This window comes from Neophocaena asiaeorientalis, unplaced genomic scaffold (genome assembly GCF_003031525.2).
Source record: "Neophocaena asiaeorientalis asiaeorientalis breed wild unplaced genomic scaffold, Neophocaena_asiaeorientalis_V1.1 scaffold469, whole genome shotgun sequence".
Lineage (NCBI taxonomy): Eukaryota > Metazoa > Chordata > Mammalia > Artiodactyla > Phocoenidae > Neophocaena > Neophocaena asiaeorientalis.
Window position 1 is genome coordinate 1,646,935 of NW_020172691.1, and position 16,738 is coordinate 1,663,672.

Below are 16,738 nucleotides of genomic sequence, written 5' to 3' on the forward strand. Positions count from 1 at the left end.
CTGTGCTCTGCAACGGGAGAGGCCACAGCAGTGAGAGGCCCGCGTACCACGAAAAAAAAAAAAAAAAAAGGTAACTAGGGCTTCCCTAGTGGTGCAGTGGGATCTTCATTGCCACATGCAGGATCTTTCAGTTGTGGCATGCAAACTCTTAGTTGCCACATGTGGGATCTAGTTCCCCAACCAGGGATCGAACCCGGGGCCCCTGCATTAGGAGCGTGGAGTCTTAACCAATGGACCACCAGGGAAGTCCTCGTATGTTTTTAAATGGCAAATGTTATGTCATGTGAATTATATCTCAATTTTTTTTAAAGGAACCATTTCCCCAGACAGGTAGCTGGAGCCACGTAAATGCCGGTTTACTGCATTAACTTCTGTGGGAACGCAGATCGGGAACTCGGGGCGGCCAGGACCCCGCCTTCCTCACCGGCTCCGCTGGTGGCCACGCTGCCCGGTGGCACTGGGTAGCTGGAACAGGAGGGCTGGACGGCAGGGAGCTTCCACACCCCACCAGCGGCACCCACCGGGGACAGACCCCTCCTCCTCCTTGAACTTCCTTCGTCCCCTATTGGCCACCGTCCAAGAGGCAGGGAACACGGGGAAGTCATCTCTGCAGGACAAGGCAGCTCAAGGTCACCGGAAGCTAGAAGTACAATCCCCCAGAAGCCACAGAGGCCACGGCTGAAGGAGGCGAGCGTGGCCCAAAGGTGTTTCCACAGCCCAGAGTCCAGTGGGGAGCCGAGTGCAGGTGCTGACGCCCCCCTTTGCCTACACCATTTGTGGCGGCCTCCAGACGCTGGGAAAGGCAGGAGGCACTTCTCCCCTTGAGCCCTGGCAGGGAGGCAGACCCGCCCACACCTGGATTTAGCCTCTGGGGGCAGGGGCCATGTCCAACTTCTGACCTCCAGGACTGAGATGTTCTGTGTGGTTAAAAGCCACTGAATCTGTGGGACTGTCTCAGCGGTGACAGGAGATGCACACACAACCCGGTTCGGTGGTTCCAAGGCAACCCACACAGGGTCCAGGCTGGGGGCTCCTGGAAGCTAGGGGCAGGGAGGGGCGGCGGCGCTGAGAGGTCAACAGAGACAGGCAGAGATCACGATGTCTATTTATTCCCCACACGTTACGTTATGCTTGTCACCACGGCTAGCACGCAAGAGTTAGGACACATCTCGCCGGACGTGTGCCAGACGGCGGGTGGCTGGCAGCCGCCTCCCTACTAGTTAACTACACACACGGTGCTGGGTCACCTCGCACATGGCCCGACACCACAAGGGAGCCTCCGACCATCCAGCTGCCAACGCTGCTGCCGGAGCGGTGGTGCCAGCCAACCCCTCCTCCCCACGCCGTACCGCCTCGCCTGGGGCCGCCAGGCATCCACGGTGGCTGCCTGGCAATCTCAGGCCAAGGCGGGTGGCACCAGGACCCCCTGCAGCCCCCCCTCCCAACGGGAGGAGGCGCCGGGCCAGCGGGACCACCTGTGGGCAGAAGGGCAGTGGCTGGACACATGGCCAGGCCGGGATGGGCTCGGGGGCCAGGCTGAAGGTGGTGAGAGGGCCCCTCACGGTCTGTCGGTCGTGAGTACTGGGAAGAGAGCACTGGGATCAGACCCGCATCCATCCAAATGCTCGACTGGAAGAAAAGTCCCAGAAATGGGTCCTGCACACCCAGGACGTCCGCTCCGGGCCGCCCCCAGGCCCAGGGCAACAGAACCGGCTCCCGGGAACCTGCAGCGGGAGTTGCTCATGCGAGAACCCGGGTCCGAGGGCCGGGCTGGCTGGCAGGGAGCCCATCCGAGCAGGGGCGGCTGGGGTGGCCAAGGTCGACGCAGAGAGCAGCTTCTCGTGGGCTGCGAGGCCCCTGAAGACAGGCCGAGAGGGCAGGGCTACGGAAGGAGTTTCGTGCCACGGCTTCCCCGTGGGCGCTTCTTGAGAGTGGCGAAAGGACCCCCCCCAAATTATTCTAGAAAATACTTTAGAGACTGGGTTTTGGGGGGGCTGGGAGTGAGACTGGTGCTGGTCTGTGCTCACAGCTTGCTGGCTCTGTTTCGAGAAGGGTCTGGGGGCCGTGAGAGAGTACAAAAAGGGAGGGAAGGGCTGAGGCAAAAAAATAAAAATAATAAAAATCCGTCTTAACATGCAGGTCCAATTCCTTTTCCTCTCATGGGCGGTCCAATGGGAAGAGAGACGGAAAAGTGAGAGAAGGCTTCCGGTCAGCCGGGAAGGACCTGATGGCGCTGGGGGGCTGGAGAGAGAAACAGCCCAACTGAGCGGGACTGAGAGGGGTGGGGGATCCGGGTGGGAACCCCCGGCAAGGGGGCTGATGACCAGAGACGCCCCCGCGTGGCCTCAGCGACGCGGGCCCGGCCCCGGACTCACCGGGCAGTCATTCCCGCGGATCGTCGCTGCTGGCACTGGGGGTCCGACTCCGGATCTGACTGCGCAGCTGTTCTATCAACTCTGGGTTCTGCTGCTGCATCTGCTGAGCGAACTGCTGGCCCCTGCGGGGAGGGGAGGTGCGCCCGGGCTCAGCCTGGCCCAGGGTGCCCGCCCCGCGTGCCCCTCGAGGGCAGGGGGACCGCTCCCCAGAGGACGCAGGCCCTACAGAGCAGGTGTCTCTTCCTGGGGGAGTGGGGACACGCCCTGCCTGCCCAGGAGCCCCGCCTGGCAGGTCCACTCACGCCTGGATGAGGCTGGCCAGGTCGTTCTGCGAGGGGTTGGTGCCGGGAGTCCCCAAGGGGTTGTGGCCACCCGAAATCATGCCGGACATGCTGCAAAGAGAGCCCTTGACTCGCAGACGGTTCAGCCCTCCTCCTCTGATCCCCACTTGGCCCTTCCCCTCTGCCGGCAATGGACATCTCCTGGGGCCCGAACCTGCCCTCAGCCCACACTTCTGACTGCAGCCTGTCAATTCCATCAGATTTCCCAGCAACACCCTTTTTTGGCTTAAAGACAGTGACTCTCAACGGGGCAATGCTGTCCCTCAGGGACACCGGGTGATGCCAGTGACACAGAAGGCCACACAGAGTCTGAGTCCATTGATGGGAAACCTCCAGAACAGGCAAATCCAGAGACAGAGAGTGGGTTCCTGGTGGTCAGGGGCTGGGGAATGGTGCTAATGGGATGGGGTTTCTTTTTCAGGTGATGAATGTCTGGAACTAGATGGTGGCCACAGCTACAGGACGTCGTAAATGTACTTAATGCCGTGGAATCACAAACCTTACAATGGTTAAAATGGTACATTTTATGCACCTTGCACCACACTAGTTTTAACCACAAGACCCAAAGGAGAACGGTGGTCACTTACAGCTGTTGAACTTGGGGATTGTTCATGAGGTTGGATGCCTGAAGAAGAAAACAGACTTCTCAGAAAAAGTAAGCTCCCAAACGCATTTCATCATTGACAAGGTCTCCCCGTAGGCACCGTGGGCCTCCAGCCCAGAACCCAGAGCGCCAGGCCCGCCTCTTCCCCGGGCCCCACCCCATCCCCACACACCGTGACCCTGCCCTTTCCCCACTTCGATCCCATCTGGACTCTCATCTTAAGATTCCAGGAACCTCGTCATCCTTCCCCGACTAGGGACACCTGGGAGTCAGTTCCAGCTCTGCCATGTGGATGAACATCATCCTGGCCTCTCTCCTACACTGACACCCCCAGCCACGTCGGGATTATCTCCTCAGGGCCGATTTTAAGACGTGCACACGAGCAGAAGCCAGGGAAGCACCTTCCAGGCTGCGGCTCTTTCCGAAAAGGGCTGGAGAGCGCTACCAGCCGGCCTCGGCCAGTCCACTGCCCTGCATGGCTGGGTGTCCAGGCCACGGTCATGCAAGTGCCGGGCACGGATGGGTGCCGACAGCGCAGCACGAAGCTAAGGGGGGCCGGGACCGCCGACCCCGACAGACAAGGCCAAAGGAGCGGCCTCTGTCAGGCCGCTCCCCACCGCCAGGAGTCCTCTGGCAGCCTTGGGCCCGCCCCGCCCTGGACGAGAGCGGCAGCCCAGGCTCCAAGACGTGGGAGGCCAGACGCTTCCTGCTCAGGTGCGGACGTTTCTCTGATGGGGGGGCTCCAGGCTCCTCTCTCCCTGGCGACCTGAGACCCCCACCCTGAGGTCCCTCGAGTCAGCGTTGTGGCCTGAGGACCGGTGAGACCACCCGGGGGCCGACAGGCATGTGCCGGACACGCTGGGTGCCTGTTCCAGGGGGCGGCCCTGTGCAGAACACGCGCATCTGGACCAGAAGGTGGTCGGCCCTTCCTCCGCGGGGCCCCCGCGCCCTGCAGTGTCTCGTCTGCACCTCAGGGAGCAGGTGCAGCGACTGCTGTCACCGTGGCCACACCGCAAGGGGGCCCGGACTGGGGGGGAAGGGGCGTGGAGATTCCCCAGGTTATTCAGCTGGGAGAGGTGGGTTCATCTTGTCCGGCTCCACACCCCACGGCGCCCAGTGTCCATGGCGTCTGCAGTGGGGCAGCCCTGGCCCGGGGCCCGTGGTGACACGGCAGGCAGGGGCCGTTACCATGCTCATGAAGCTTGGGTTGTTCAGCAGGCCCGCGATGTCGAAACTGCCAACACCTCCCGTCTGTGGGGTGAGAAAAGCCCTGGTTAGTGGTGCCTCGACACAGAACCTCGAGAGCCGGCCCCCTGGGAACTGAGGGGTAAGGTCCCACCTGGGGCCTGCTGGAATCCCGGGCGTCCCAGCAACCCGGGCGGCCAGGCCCTGCGGCCGGGGGTGCTTCGTGAAAGACGCGCACCACGGTGTGGGTCCCCCGGAAGAGCATGGTATATTAACCGTGTCTTTCACTTTGTGATGCTGACTGTGGTGGGATGGCCCCTCCCAGGGGTGGCCAATCCCTAGAAACTGGTAAACAAATGGCCCGAGTGCACCTTTCACATGCAAACCAGCCTCTACAGGGCTCAGGGCCACTGTCCCCCTGCCCTGGTCACCCCGGGCAGCCCCCCTGCCCCGGGGCCATTCAAACTAGCCGATCCCGCACCTGCTCACCCAGCCTGCCAGCTCCTTCCCAAGGCCCACAGGGCCCCCAGCCCTCTGCCTCCTGACGAGTTGGGGCTTCCCCATGTGACCCACGCCCTCCTGTTTCCGGGGGCTCTGCGAGGATAAGCCTCTTCCCTCACAACAGGACCCCGTTAAACAGATGCCGGACCCCCGGCACCAGAGACATTCCTCCCACACGGGTCAAGCCCAGCCCTCGACCCCGAGCCGCCCTGCCCCCGCGGCCAGTCCCGAGAGGACTCACGGGACTGGGTGCCTCTCTCAGCCTCAGCTCCGCCACCTTGAGGTTGGACTTGTAGGTCTCGTTGTCGGGGTCCAGCTCCAAGGCCTTCCTGTAGTAGGCCACGGCCTCCGTGTGCTTGTTCAGGCTGGACAGAGCCAGGCTGCAGGAGAGACAGTGCGTGTGGAGGGCCTGGGAGGCCGTCCGCCTGCCCGCCCAGGCCCAGCAGCCCCGAACTGCTGGGGTCGCTGGGGCTGGGAGGAGGCGGGGCAGGCGTGGTCAGAGCTCCTCCCTGCTCTGGCGAGCTGAATCACAGGTGTGTCCTTGGACTGCACCGCAGTTTATGCTAACGAGGAGGCCTGTTTATGCTAATGAGGTGGGCTTCCAGGAAGCCTCCAGATGTGCTGCTGGCCACAAAGACCAAACTCACCCCCAACTCCCGGGGAGGGAGGCGTTAGAGACGGGCTATAAAACCCACCCCCACTGGTGACCGCCCCGCGTGCTGGGTGGGAGGCGCGCCCCGAACCCTGCAGGACGGAAGCTCTGCCTCGGGACCCTCCCCGACCTCGCCCTGGGCGGCCCTCTGCCTGCTACTCATCTGCATCCCTTACGCTAAGCCAGAGAAGGTTAAGTGAACCGTTTTCCTGAGTCCTGTGAGCCTTCGAGGGAATCGCTGAACCCAAGGAGAGGGTCGTGGGAACCCGGGCTTACAGCTGGTCGGTCAGAAGCTCAGCTGACAGCCTGGACTCGGGATTGGTGCGTGAGGCGGGGCAGCCCAGTGGGCTGGGGCCTTAACGTGCGGGGCCGCGCTGACCGCAGGCAGACAGCATGTATGGGGCGGGCGGTACTCACCCCATCCTGCCGTAGGCCTTGCTGTAGGACGGGTCTATGCAGATGGCCCGCTCACAGTCCTGAACCGCCCCCGCGTAGTTCCCCAGTTTGCTGTGGGCCGCAGCTCTGGGAGAAGGCAAACCAGGGCAGTCGGGGAGCTGATTGCAGCTTCCCTGTCTGTCAGGTGAGGCAGACGCAGGGTTGCCAAGGATGAGAGGCCCGGTGGGGCTGGACGCCGGGGCTGGACGCCGGGGCTGGCGCCGGAGGATACAGCAATCTGGGTGCCGCCCCGTTCACCAGGGAAACCGAGGCTGCAGGGCCAGACGAGTGTGGCCGCTAGCACCACTGACACTGGGCCGCACCTGGCCGACCACCAGGCATGGGCTCGTTATTTGGGACAGCGGCTGAGCCATCACTAACCCACAGATCGACCGCCCCCGCCATTCCCCTGGGGACCCCGCTCAGCCCACCCAGGACCCCACCGGTCCCTGCCGTACCTGTTACAGAAGTAGACGGCGTTGGCAGGGTTCAGCTCGATGGCTTTCCCGTAGAAGTGCACGGCAGCCTCAAAGTTTTCTACTTTCATCTGTTCGTTCCCTGAAGAGAAAAGGAAGGAAACGTACCCTCGGCTGTTCCCCTCGGACCCCGAAGTTCTGAGACGGCGTTCTCAGCTCGCCCGGCTTCCATGTGACAGTTCGAGACTTTGGGGGCCCAGGATGCAACGCTTAGACACAGGCTAGGGTGGTGGCGTGAGGCGGAGGGTGGGTCTGCGTCCAGCGCAGGGCCTGGCCGGAGCCAGCCCTTGGTGCAGCAGCTGTCACTGTCCTGGCTGTGGTATTTGGGAACCTAAGCCTCAGATACCATCACTTTTGCTCGTTCCTTCAGAAACAGCGCAGTTTTAATGAGATGGAATTCACATACCGTGAGACGCACCCTTTAAAAGTGTATATAACTCAGCGGCTTTTAGTATATTCAAAGTGGTCCAACCATTTGCACTAATTCCAGAACATTCCATTAGCCAAAATAAACACCATCCCCATTAGCTGTCATCACCACCCCCCCACCCAGCCCCTGACAACCACACATCCACTCTCTGTCTGGCTCTGCCTGTTCTGGACGTTTCCCATCAACGGAATCACACACTGTGTGTCCTTCTGTGTCTGGCTTCTCTCTTTGAGAATCCTGTTCTCAAGGTCCATCCACGTTGGAGAGAGTGTCGGGGCTTCTCTCCTCTGCATGGCTGAGTGACGTTCCCATGTGTGGAGGGACGTGTGTGTGTCCGCTCGTCAGCTGATGGGCACCTGGGCGGCTTCCACTCCTCGGCTGTTGTGTACCACGCTGCTATGAACACGCGTGCGCAAGCATCTTTGTGGATGTGCGATTGCATCCCTCCTGGGCACACCCTGGGGTGGAACTGCTGGGTCACATGGTCACTCTATCTAACCATTTGGGAAGCTGTCGGACCACCCTCCGCAGCGGCCTCACACTTTAATTCCTCCTGGTCAAGGGTCTGATTTCTCTGCAGCTTTGCATCCGGGTAAAAGCCCTCCGGCCCCATCTCCAAGGGCTGGTTTGCCATCCGCTCCACAGTCCGGGACCAGCCGGCCTCTGCCCGTAGCACCCAGAGGCCAGCTGTGCGGGGCGTTCCTTACCTTCGGTTTTGAGGCGTTCTGCCTCGGCGGAGTCCTCCTCCGAAGGTGGGGTTCGCTGGGGGCTCCTCAGATCAGGTGGTATCTCCTGGCCCCAAAGCCATGATGAGCTCTTTGAGGGGCAGCAGGAAACCGCCGACCTCCTCCCCCAAGCCCAGCACCCTCTCCCCTCCCCCAACCAGCCAGGGGATGCCCGAGGACAGCTGAGCTCTGGGGGGTAACTCAGGCCCTCGAACTGAGACAGAACCACAGCCCCGCAGTGCCCGAGGCTCACCCTGCCCGCCGCAGCTGCTTCAAATATTTCGGGAAGAGTCTGGGGGAGCGCGAGGTCGCTATCCTCCACCGTCACCCCGAAAGCGGTCTCCAGGCATTGGATGGCAACTGTCAGGGGGACAAAGGTGTGCTCTGCTGAACCCAACCCCAAGCTGACGATTCTGGGGGGCAGTGCTCAGGTTTCCTTTCTTGGACGTGCTCGCTAAGGCCTCGGATGCACCAGGCGCTGCGTGCGCCCTGCGGGGCCCTATGGGTGCCGGTTGTGATTCCTCGGGCAGTGCAGGATGGACCTGCCCCTCGAGCCCTGAGGCCGGGAGGAGGGGGGGAGCCGCCGTCCCTGCCCCACGGGGCTCAGGTGGTGACGCCAGGCCTCTCTGTGGGGTCACAATGCTGGGGCTGCCCGGGTGGGGGGCCTCGGGGGTTCGGCGTGGCCCGGTGGGCATGTAACAGCTACCTCCTGCCAGGCGGGCTAGCAGCCGGGTCTGGGCTGGGCTCCCCACCCCTGGCCTCTCTCACTCCTTTGACCAGTAGGGACACATGCACAACGGGGAACATGGAGAACCTTCGGGAACTACATCCCTCCAGAAGAGAACAGCTGCGGGAGGCCCAGCCTAAAGTGAGGGAGGTGGGGGGCAGCCCTGCACCCGCCTGGGGCTCAGCGTCCCTACCTATGAAACAAGGACAGGGACCAGCCTATCACTTCCACCCCGCGGAGCTTCTAGGCGCTGACGCAGGTGGGGGGTTGGGCAGGGGACTTGAGGCCCTGGGAGGCAGGCGTGGCCCGCAGCACGTACCTTCCAAGCTCTCCTGGGCGTCAGAGGAGAGCTCCCCGTGCCGGAGCTGGTCATGCAGGAACCGGATGATGGCATAGGCCAGACGCTTCTTGTTATCCATCTTGAGATGGGAGCAGACAAGGTCTGGGGGTTTCAGGATCTGCGGACAGCGGTCCACAGTGTGAGGACAGGACGGGCAGCGGGCACAGCCGAGCCTTTGCCCCTCTGCCCTCACGCCCCCACCCTGCCCTGCAGGAGCCACTTTAACTCACTGGCTAATTGTGTCTGCCTGACAACGGTGAGGCAGACATGTGAATTCTCCACATTTCACAGAGGAGACGCTGAGGCTGTAGGTCCAGAGCCCCTTGCCGTCCTGCCTGACTCTAACCCCAGGGTGATGTGGCCCTGGGCACGGTGGTCATCACTTCTCACCAGCTGGACGGGGGGCGTGGGGCTCCCCAGGGACACAGAGGGCAGGCTGCAGCCCACCTGCTGCTACTCCATGCTCTGGACAAGAAAACGGTCCAACAGTTTCTGGGCCCCGAACACCCGGGGAACACGCACCGCCCACGAGGGTCAGACAGGACCCCTGAGTGGGCCTGAGCAGACCGAAGGCCCAGAGGGCACTGACACCCCCTCCCAGGCCGCCTCAGGGCCTCCTCTGGGTTCCTCTACAACCTGCTGTATTCCTAGGCCAGGTGTGACTCTCCCAAGGGGACACTGGTGACAGCTGTGGTCGTCACAACTTGGGGGATGGCCCCCTACAGTGCTGAGGCGAGAAGCCTGGAGAACAAGCGTGGGAAAGGCCTGTTCCCCGTGGGCCGTGACGTGCCAGGCACTTCACACACAGCCTCGCCCCCTGCACAGGCCCATCTCCCCTGCAGAGAGGAAAGAGACTCAGAGGGGCCACCCCACGCTTGCCCAAGGCCATGCAGGGCTCACCCGGGAGGGTGGGATCCATGGTGTGAAGCATTTTGGTCCCCCAAACATGCCCCCGTGGGGTGAACAGCCTGTGTGGCTTGGAAATCGAGAGGCGGCCTCCTGGCCGAGTTATCATTAACCCACCACTGGCCAGCGGCGGGTAAATCAAACCGGGCAGAGCAAGTCATAACCCCCAGGCTTCGCACACTGGCCGACAGCAGGCCGGGCGCTGCCGGCCCAGAGCCGCCGGGCCAGTGCAGTCAAGACACGCGATGCTGGCCGCGCTCTGAGCCGTTTCCGGTTCACAGAAAACTACATCCATCGACAACTTAAAACACCGGAGAGAAGTCAGACACAGAAGGCCACACAGTGTGTGGTCCCACTGATGGGAAACGTCCAGAAAAGGCCAATCCACAGACACAGAGAGTTGGTTCGTGGTTGCCAGGGGCTGAGGAGGGGGTGGGGCTTCTTTTGGGGTCACGGAATGTTCTGAAATTAGTGGTGATGGTTGCACAGAACTGTGAATATACTAAAATCTACTAAGTTTTACGGTATGTGAATTATATCTCAAATTTTAAAAAGGGAAGGACTTAAAGCAGCTATATTGTACAGCTGGACAGGGCACTCTGGCCACCCCTGGAAAGCTCTACAGGGATGGTAATGAGCTTTTTCCTCCCCCATTTCTGGATACAATGAGCCTTTACCAAGCAAGTGCCTTTGGCCCAAGAGCGTCCCAGGAACTGGGAGGTCTGGGATCAGGACGCTAGAGCCCAGAGGACAGACGGCCAGCCCCAGATGCACAGGCTCTCAGGGGCAACACAGAGGGGCCCAGGGAGACCAGCCGGCACAACCCGCTCGTTTTGAAGACACTGAAACCCCCAAAGGTGAGGCATCTTCCCCAGCTGAACCAGTGAGCCGCTGCCCAAAACGTCAACAAGGTTCTGGTTTTACAGATATTTGACAAACAGAGCCATCATTCACCACAGCCGAAAGGCAGACAGAACCCAATGTCCACGCGTGGATGATGGATCAACAGATGTGGTCCATCCACACAGCGGAATATGACTCAGCCTTAAAAAGGAAGGAAGTTCTGACACCTGCTACAACCTGGATGAACCTTAAGGGCGTGATTGCTCAGTGAGATATACTAGACACAGGACAAACGCTGTCTGATTCAATTCACATGAGGTCCCTAGAGGACTCAAATACATAGAGACAGGAACAAGATGGTGGCGGCCAGGGGCTGGGGGACTCTGTTTCATGGGGACAGAGTTTCAGTTTGGGAAGGTGAGAAAGTTCTGGAGATGGATGGTGGGGATGGTTGTACGACGATGTGAATGTGCCTTATGTCACTGAGCCGTGCGCTTAAAGATGGTTAAGATGGTAAACTTTACGGTATATCTATTTTACTGTAACTAGAAGAAAATCTGTTTTCAAAGCCCAAAGTGGTCCTCTTAGGATGTGAAGCCCCGAGACCCCAGGACGCTGCTCCTTTTGTACATTCTGTTCTAATCAGGGGTCAAGGGCCACACCTGGCAGCCGCCTGTTTGGCTGAGGATGTCTTTTGCATCCCTACGTTATAGAAGTGTCTGCAGAGCACGCTTGGTTTTCCTCAAGGGCCCCAAAGCCCACAGAATTTACCACCTGGGCCTTCATGTTTGCCAAGCCCTCCCAGCCGACTTCTTGATCACTGAACAGGATGGAGGGGTGCCAGGGTCTCCCAGAGGGGGTCACAGGTTGACAGGTCACATGGTAAGGTCACAGGCTGGGCAGCTGGGGCTCCCCTGACATGTTCCAGGCAGCACTCAGGGGCACGACCCCCCCTGCCAGACCCATGGGAGCTGGTACTGGGTGACTGAGCTTCACACTGAGCTCGAGGGTCTGTGCGTGGGGGGATCTGTTTTCCTCACAGGGAACTAATGTAGGCCCTGTGGTGACAAGTGTTTGCTTAAGAGTAGGATAAAGAGGCAATCTAATCTTTACGTGACTGAGCTGTGAGGACGGAGGGGGTGACTCTGAGGGGACCGTCAGGGTGCAGAGAACTGAGACATGAAGTCACACCCGTTCCTGGCACAGCTTCAGTTCTTCCAAGGGCCCCAGCCCTTTGTACCTCAGGGCCTTTGTACATGCTGCTACCAGCCCTCCCACCCCGACTAAACGGCTCGAAGCAACCGCTACCCGGTTTCCTGGTTCCCGGCTTCTCCTGGTCTACTGACACGACCTCCTCCCGAGGGCCGGCCCCCCAAGTTGACACAGTGAGCACCGAGACCAGGGCTCCTGGAGGCGCGCTGGGGGTAACAACGGGCTCTGCAGTCTTAGCACCTGAGGTCCAGCCGTCTCCACCCGAGGCCAGCTCCACGTCGCCTCCCCACCCCTGAGCCGGGATGCTCGTGTCACGGCTGAAGGAGCCCCCGCGACGCCCTCTCTTTCCTCTTCTATAAAACAGGGTAACAGAGGCTGTCGTGAGAATCCAGCACCCCATGCGGAGCTTCTCCCCCAGGCTCTATCCGCATGGTGCGGGGGAGATCACTCCTTTTGTGGAGAGTGTGCGCTGTAGGGTATTTAACAGCATCCCTGGCATCTGTCCAACAGTGTCCCCTGGGGGCAGAATCACTCGGGGCGAGACCCCCGGGCTTAGGGATTCCACTGACCCCCGGAGGTTACGTTCCATGACTATCTGACCTTTGAGGTCCCGGGATGCTACACACACATTTAAATCCACACCTGAGTGGGAGGGAGGGGAGGTGACTCACACACGCTGGGGGTCACCCTGGTTTACACTGTCTGATCATCAGGGGTTTATTCTGGTGTCCAGTGTGAACAGGGATCAAACTCGAGTTTTTCCCAAATAATGAATGCAGGGCCCCTCCCCCTTAGCACAGCTGACATGGGAGCTGGAGCTGGGTCACTCTCTGTGGGGGCCGTCCTGGGCACCATGGGGTGTGGAGCAGCCCCCCTCCCCCACAGTGGTAACAATCACAAAAGTCTCCAGACGTCACCAAACCACCACCAGCTGAAAATCACTGATAAACACTCAGTGGGAAAAATAAAAGTCAGCACGGGTCAGAGTTTCTGGCCAAACGACTTGGCTGCAAACTTTCATCAAATCCTGTGTTTGCAGAGTATTTGGGGTTTCCGGACTGCAGAAAAGCGGATGTGGGTCCACAGCGGGGACCCAGCACATGTCCGAGACAGGCGCGCCGTGAGGACTGCCGCTCTCCTGCCTCTTGGGCGCGGAACAGCTGTCGCCCTTCCTCGCCTTCCCGCTCCCTGCAAAGCCGGCCCAGGACCGCCAGGACGCTCTTTTCCTTGACCGCCCCTGGGCACTGGGGTCTCGGGAACAATCCCGACTTGTTGGGCTTTGGCTGCGGGACAGAATTCTTGGGGCAGGCCACTCTCTCTGCGAACAGCGAGGGCTTTGTGAGGCTCCAAAGGCACCCGAGGCGCTGGCTGCAGGTGCGGGGTTCAGGCGCGAGCCTGGCCGGGGGACGGACGCTGGCCCCGGGGTGCGGCTGCAGCGGGGGTCCCGGTGCCAGTTCCTCCCTGTGCGTTCAGAACCCCCGCCGGCTCTCCGTCCACCTTTCCATTTTATCATTAAAAACACCCCAACCTCGGGACTTCCCTGGCAGTCCAGTGGTTAGGACTCCGCGCTTCCAGTGCAAGGGGCATGGGTTTGATCCGCGGTCCGAGAACTAAGATCTCACATGCTGTGCAGCTCGGCCAAAAAACCCCCAAACACCCCAGCCTCTACTCCTTTTATTTCCCTGCTCAGAACTGATCATTCGAAGAGGCAAAAGGGTACACTCAGGAAAATGAGTGACCCAGCCCCGGACCCCAGGAAGGAGAAGCACCCTCTTTCTGAGACTGCCCACCCCTTCTGGGGGTGCCCTGCCCCGCCTCCACCCCGAATCCAGCTCTTCTCACCAACACCAGTGTGTGCAAGCTGGTCCTCTGCTCCTCCCTCCCCTCCCAGGGCACCTAGGGTTCCCAGGAAAGGGCGGTCCCAAGAGCTGGAACTCAGGCTCCAGCCCGAGCCCCACATCGCAGCCCTGTTTTCCTCTGAGGGGCTGCCAGGATGTCCCGCACTCTAAAAACCCTCCACAGCCCCCCGAAACCTCCTGAGCCGGCACATGTGGCCCCTCACCAAAGCCCCTGTGCTCTGCTCAAACGCAACGCTCACCTTCCCTCCTGCCATCCGGGAACCACTCACTCCCCCTTCAACACCAAGCCAGAAGGTCACCTCCTCAGACAGAGCTGGACACCCTCTTCTTCCAGCAAAGCCCAGTACTTGTCCTGCCTCTGGTCCAGCATCTCCTACAAGGCCTTCCGACTCTTTCCTGGCCTGCCCACTCTGCACCCGACTGTGAGCCACTGGACAGATCACCTTCCCCCAGGGACCCCAGCACTCAGGGGCGTTTGGTCCACATGGACTCAGAGAAACCTTGGATCCTTGTCATGGTCAGAGACACGTGACCAGGTTCCTTTGAGAGGTCGTTTCTCTTGGGTCTCGGTTTCCTCATCAGCGGAGGGGATGACAAGCCTACCCACCAACCGTCCCCTTTACTCTTTCACCCTCACTGTGCATGGGCCGCCAAGGCCAGCATTGGGTCTTGCCCAAAAAAAAAAAAAAGGAGGAACAAGTAAGACTATAGCTCTCAATCCGGGGCAGAGCTTAACCCCATTTAGAACCACTCACCCTTTCAGGAAGACTGAATTATAAACCCCTGAATGAAATCCTTGGAGTGCCCAGGACTTTCCAGGCCCTGAGCTGAGTACACATAATAGCCTATTTCAGGGATCAGCAGACATTTTCTGAAAAGGAGGGTCAGAATGAGGACGTTCAGCTTCCCAGGCCATGGATAACATGTATGCAATCAAGTGGGCTGTGTTCCCACAAAACCTCATTCACAAACACAGGCTGCAGGGGGATTTGGCCCCCTGGTTACAGTTTGTTTAATCTAACTCCCATTGTACAGAACAAAAAACTGAGGCTTAGAGAGATGGGGGCACCCCCCGCCAAGGGCACCCAGCTAAGATGCACATCAGCAGTTTTGAACCTGGGCGGGCTGATTCCAGAGCCTAAAGTCCAAAATACCCTTTCCTCATCCCACAAAAGTGGGCATGCACACAAAACCGTGCACGTGATTTCTTGGGGGTTCACACCCTCTGCCCCCTCTGAAGCCCACTGGCGAAGAATCACTAGTCTAGGGTAGGATTTAACTTTGGCACTGTGGACATTTGGGGCCAGATCATTTTCTGTGGGGGCCGTCCTGTGCACTGAGGGGTGTGGAGCAACAACCCTGGTCCCCACCCACTTGGTGCCAGGAGTGCCGCTGGTCGTGAAAGCCACAGATGTCCCCAGACACGGCCCCGGGTCCCCTGACAGGACAAAATCCCTGGTCTACGGAGAGGAAAAACAGACAAAAATAACCAGAGAGGCAGAAACAAAAGAAAATGGGAACATCACTCAGCGAGGATGCAGAGTGCACACGCATTTCCTGGCACCTAATAACAAAACTAGCTGTCCTCTAGAAAGCTCTTGACAAGGGGAGGGAAACTGAGTAAAGAATGTTCCACGTGTATTTAACCTCAAAATGCCTGTAAGGGGCATGTACTTCTAGAACCCCTATTAGTAGAAGAAAAGGGCTGGTGGAGAGTGGAAGCGATCTCCCCGAGCTTACACAGCCAGCGAGAGGTGGACGAGCTGGTCCTCGACCCCAGATTTCTCCCACCTCCAGCACAGTAGGCAGAGGCCCTCCGTGTGAAATCAGACTAACCGCTGCTGATCCCTTTGAGCTCTCACTTCGCGCTGGGGGCCCTGCGACTTTAATCCTCCCGGAAGTCTCCCACCCCAGGCAGTGGCGGAGACGACGCCCATTTTACAGAAGGGGAAAACTGAGGCTCCGAGAAGCCAAGAGGCTGGCTAAGGTCACCCATGTAGAGAGTGGCGGCGCCGAGACAGGAGCCCCGACTTGAACCCCACGAACGGGGGCCCCGATTCAAAAGGACCGTGTTTCCGGGAAGCAGCGGACACCCAGCAAGCACTCACTATGTGCGGAGCGCTTTGCCTCCCGCTGTCCACCCGCCGGCCTGCGAACCCGCATTTCCCGGGCCTGGGGGAGGCCGGCGAGGGCCTGCCCGACGCCGTCCGGCCTCAGTTTCCCCTCCGCGCCGCCCACTCATAGTACCCCGCGGACGCGGCGACCCCAGCCCCACACCGACGTCCTCTTACGGGGCCCGGAGCCCCGGGAGCCCCAAGAGCCCCGAACCGCGGACCTCAGGCCCGCCGGGCTCAGCGCCGAGCACCCCCCACTCACCTCTCAGGCAGCCGAATCCCGACCCACCGACGGCTGCGCCTGCGTACCGCGGCCCCGCCCGGTCCCGCCCCCCAGCTGCGACGCCTGCGCAGAAGGAGCCAGCACCCGCGGGCTTTCATTCTGCGCAGGCGCACCAATTATCTAGGAGGGCGTGGAGGGAAGTGACGCAATTTAGAGGCTGGGACAAGCTGGTCGTTAGGGCAACTGACCTCTGCGACCGAAAGGAGGGCGGAAATCAGAACTGACTAGTCCTCTACAGCTGGAATGGAGCGGTGCATGGTGGGACAGTGGCGGACTCTTGTGGGTTGGCGGAGCCGTCATGTGGTGCAGAGTCGACCACGTGGTGCAGTTGTGTTTAGGTATCTGGCGACCAGAGAATTACAGGCGTTCTTTGAACATATTTGTTCATTTATTCACCCACCCATCCACCTACAAGTGCGTTCTTTCATTTATTCAATCCATAAGAATAAAGTAATAGAGATATTTGTTTACAGCAAATGTCTAATAGTCGAAAAATATTTATTGCACACCAACTCTAATGGCCAACAAAATGTTTGCTCTCATTACCTTGTATTGGGGTAGACGGACTATAAACTAGTATACTAGTACATAAATGAACAAATTTTACTTAATGGCAAGCGCTATGAAGTAAAAGTGGGGTGCTGTGATTGTGATGGGCGGGGGCAAGTTGGCTGGGATGATTAGGGAAGGCCTCTCTTTCACACGTGGATTTGGAGAACGGAAGGAAAGC

At 59.8% G+C, this 16,738-nt stretch overlaps 1 protein-coding gene across 2 annotated transcripts; it reads right to left on the minus strand.

The window, feature by feature from the left end:
- Positions 1–1,088: 1,088 nt before the first annotated feature.
- On the minus strand, positions 1,089–16,058 carry SGTA (small glutamine rich tetratricopeptide repeat co-chaperone alpha). Of its 2 annotated transcripts, none has more exons than XM_024740125.1 (12): positions 15,988–16,058; positions 8,771–8,909; positions 7,978–8,084; positions 7,707–7,791; positions 6,552–6,651; positions 6,076–6,180; positions 5,248–5,386; positions 4,509–4,571; positions 3,304–3,341; positions 2,678–2,767; positions 2,376–2,497; positions 1,089–2,241 (listed from the first exon to the last, which is right to left on the minus strand). In XM_024740125.1, exons 2-11 carry the CDS (start codon positions 8,868–8,870, stop codon positions 2,383–2,385), a joined length of 942 nt encoding a protein of 313 aa, XP_024595893.1. In that variant the 5' UTR covers positions 8,871–8,909; positions 15,988–16,058; the 3' UTR covers positions 1,089–2,241; positions 2,376–2,382. The 2 variants fall into 2 exon arrangements, with proteins under 2 accessions (XP_024595893.1, XP_024595894.1); XM_024740126.1 differs by lacking the exon at positions 15,988–16,058 and adding an exon at positions 9,022–9,374.
- Between the last annotated feature and the right edge of the window lie 680 nt (positions 16,059–16,738).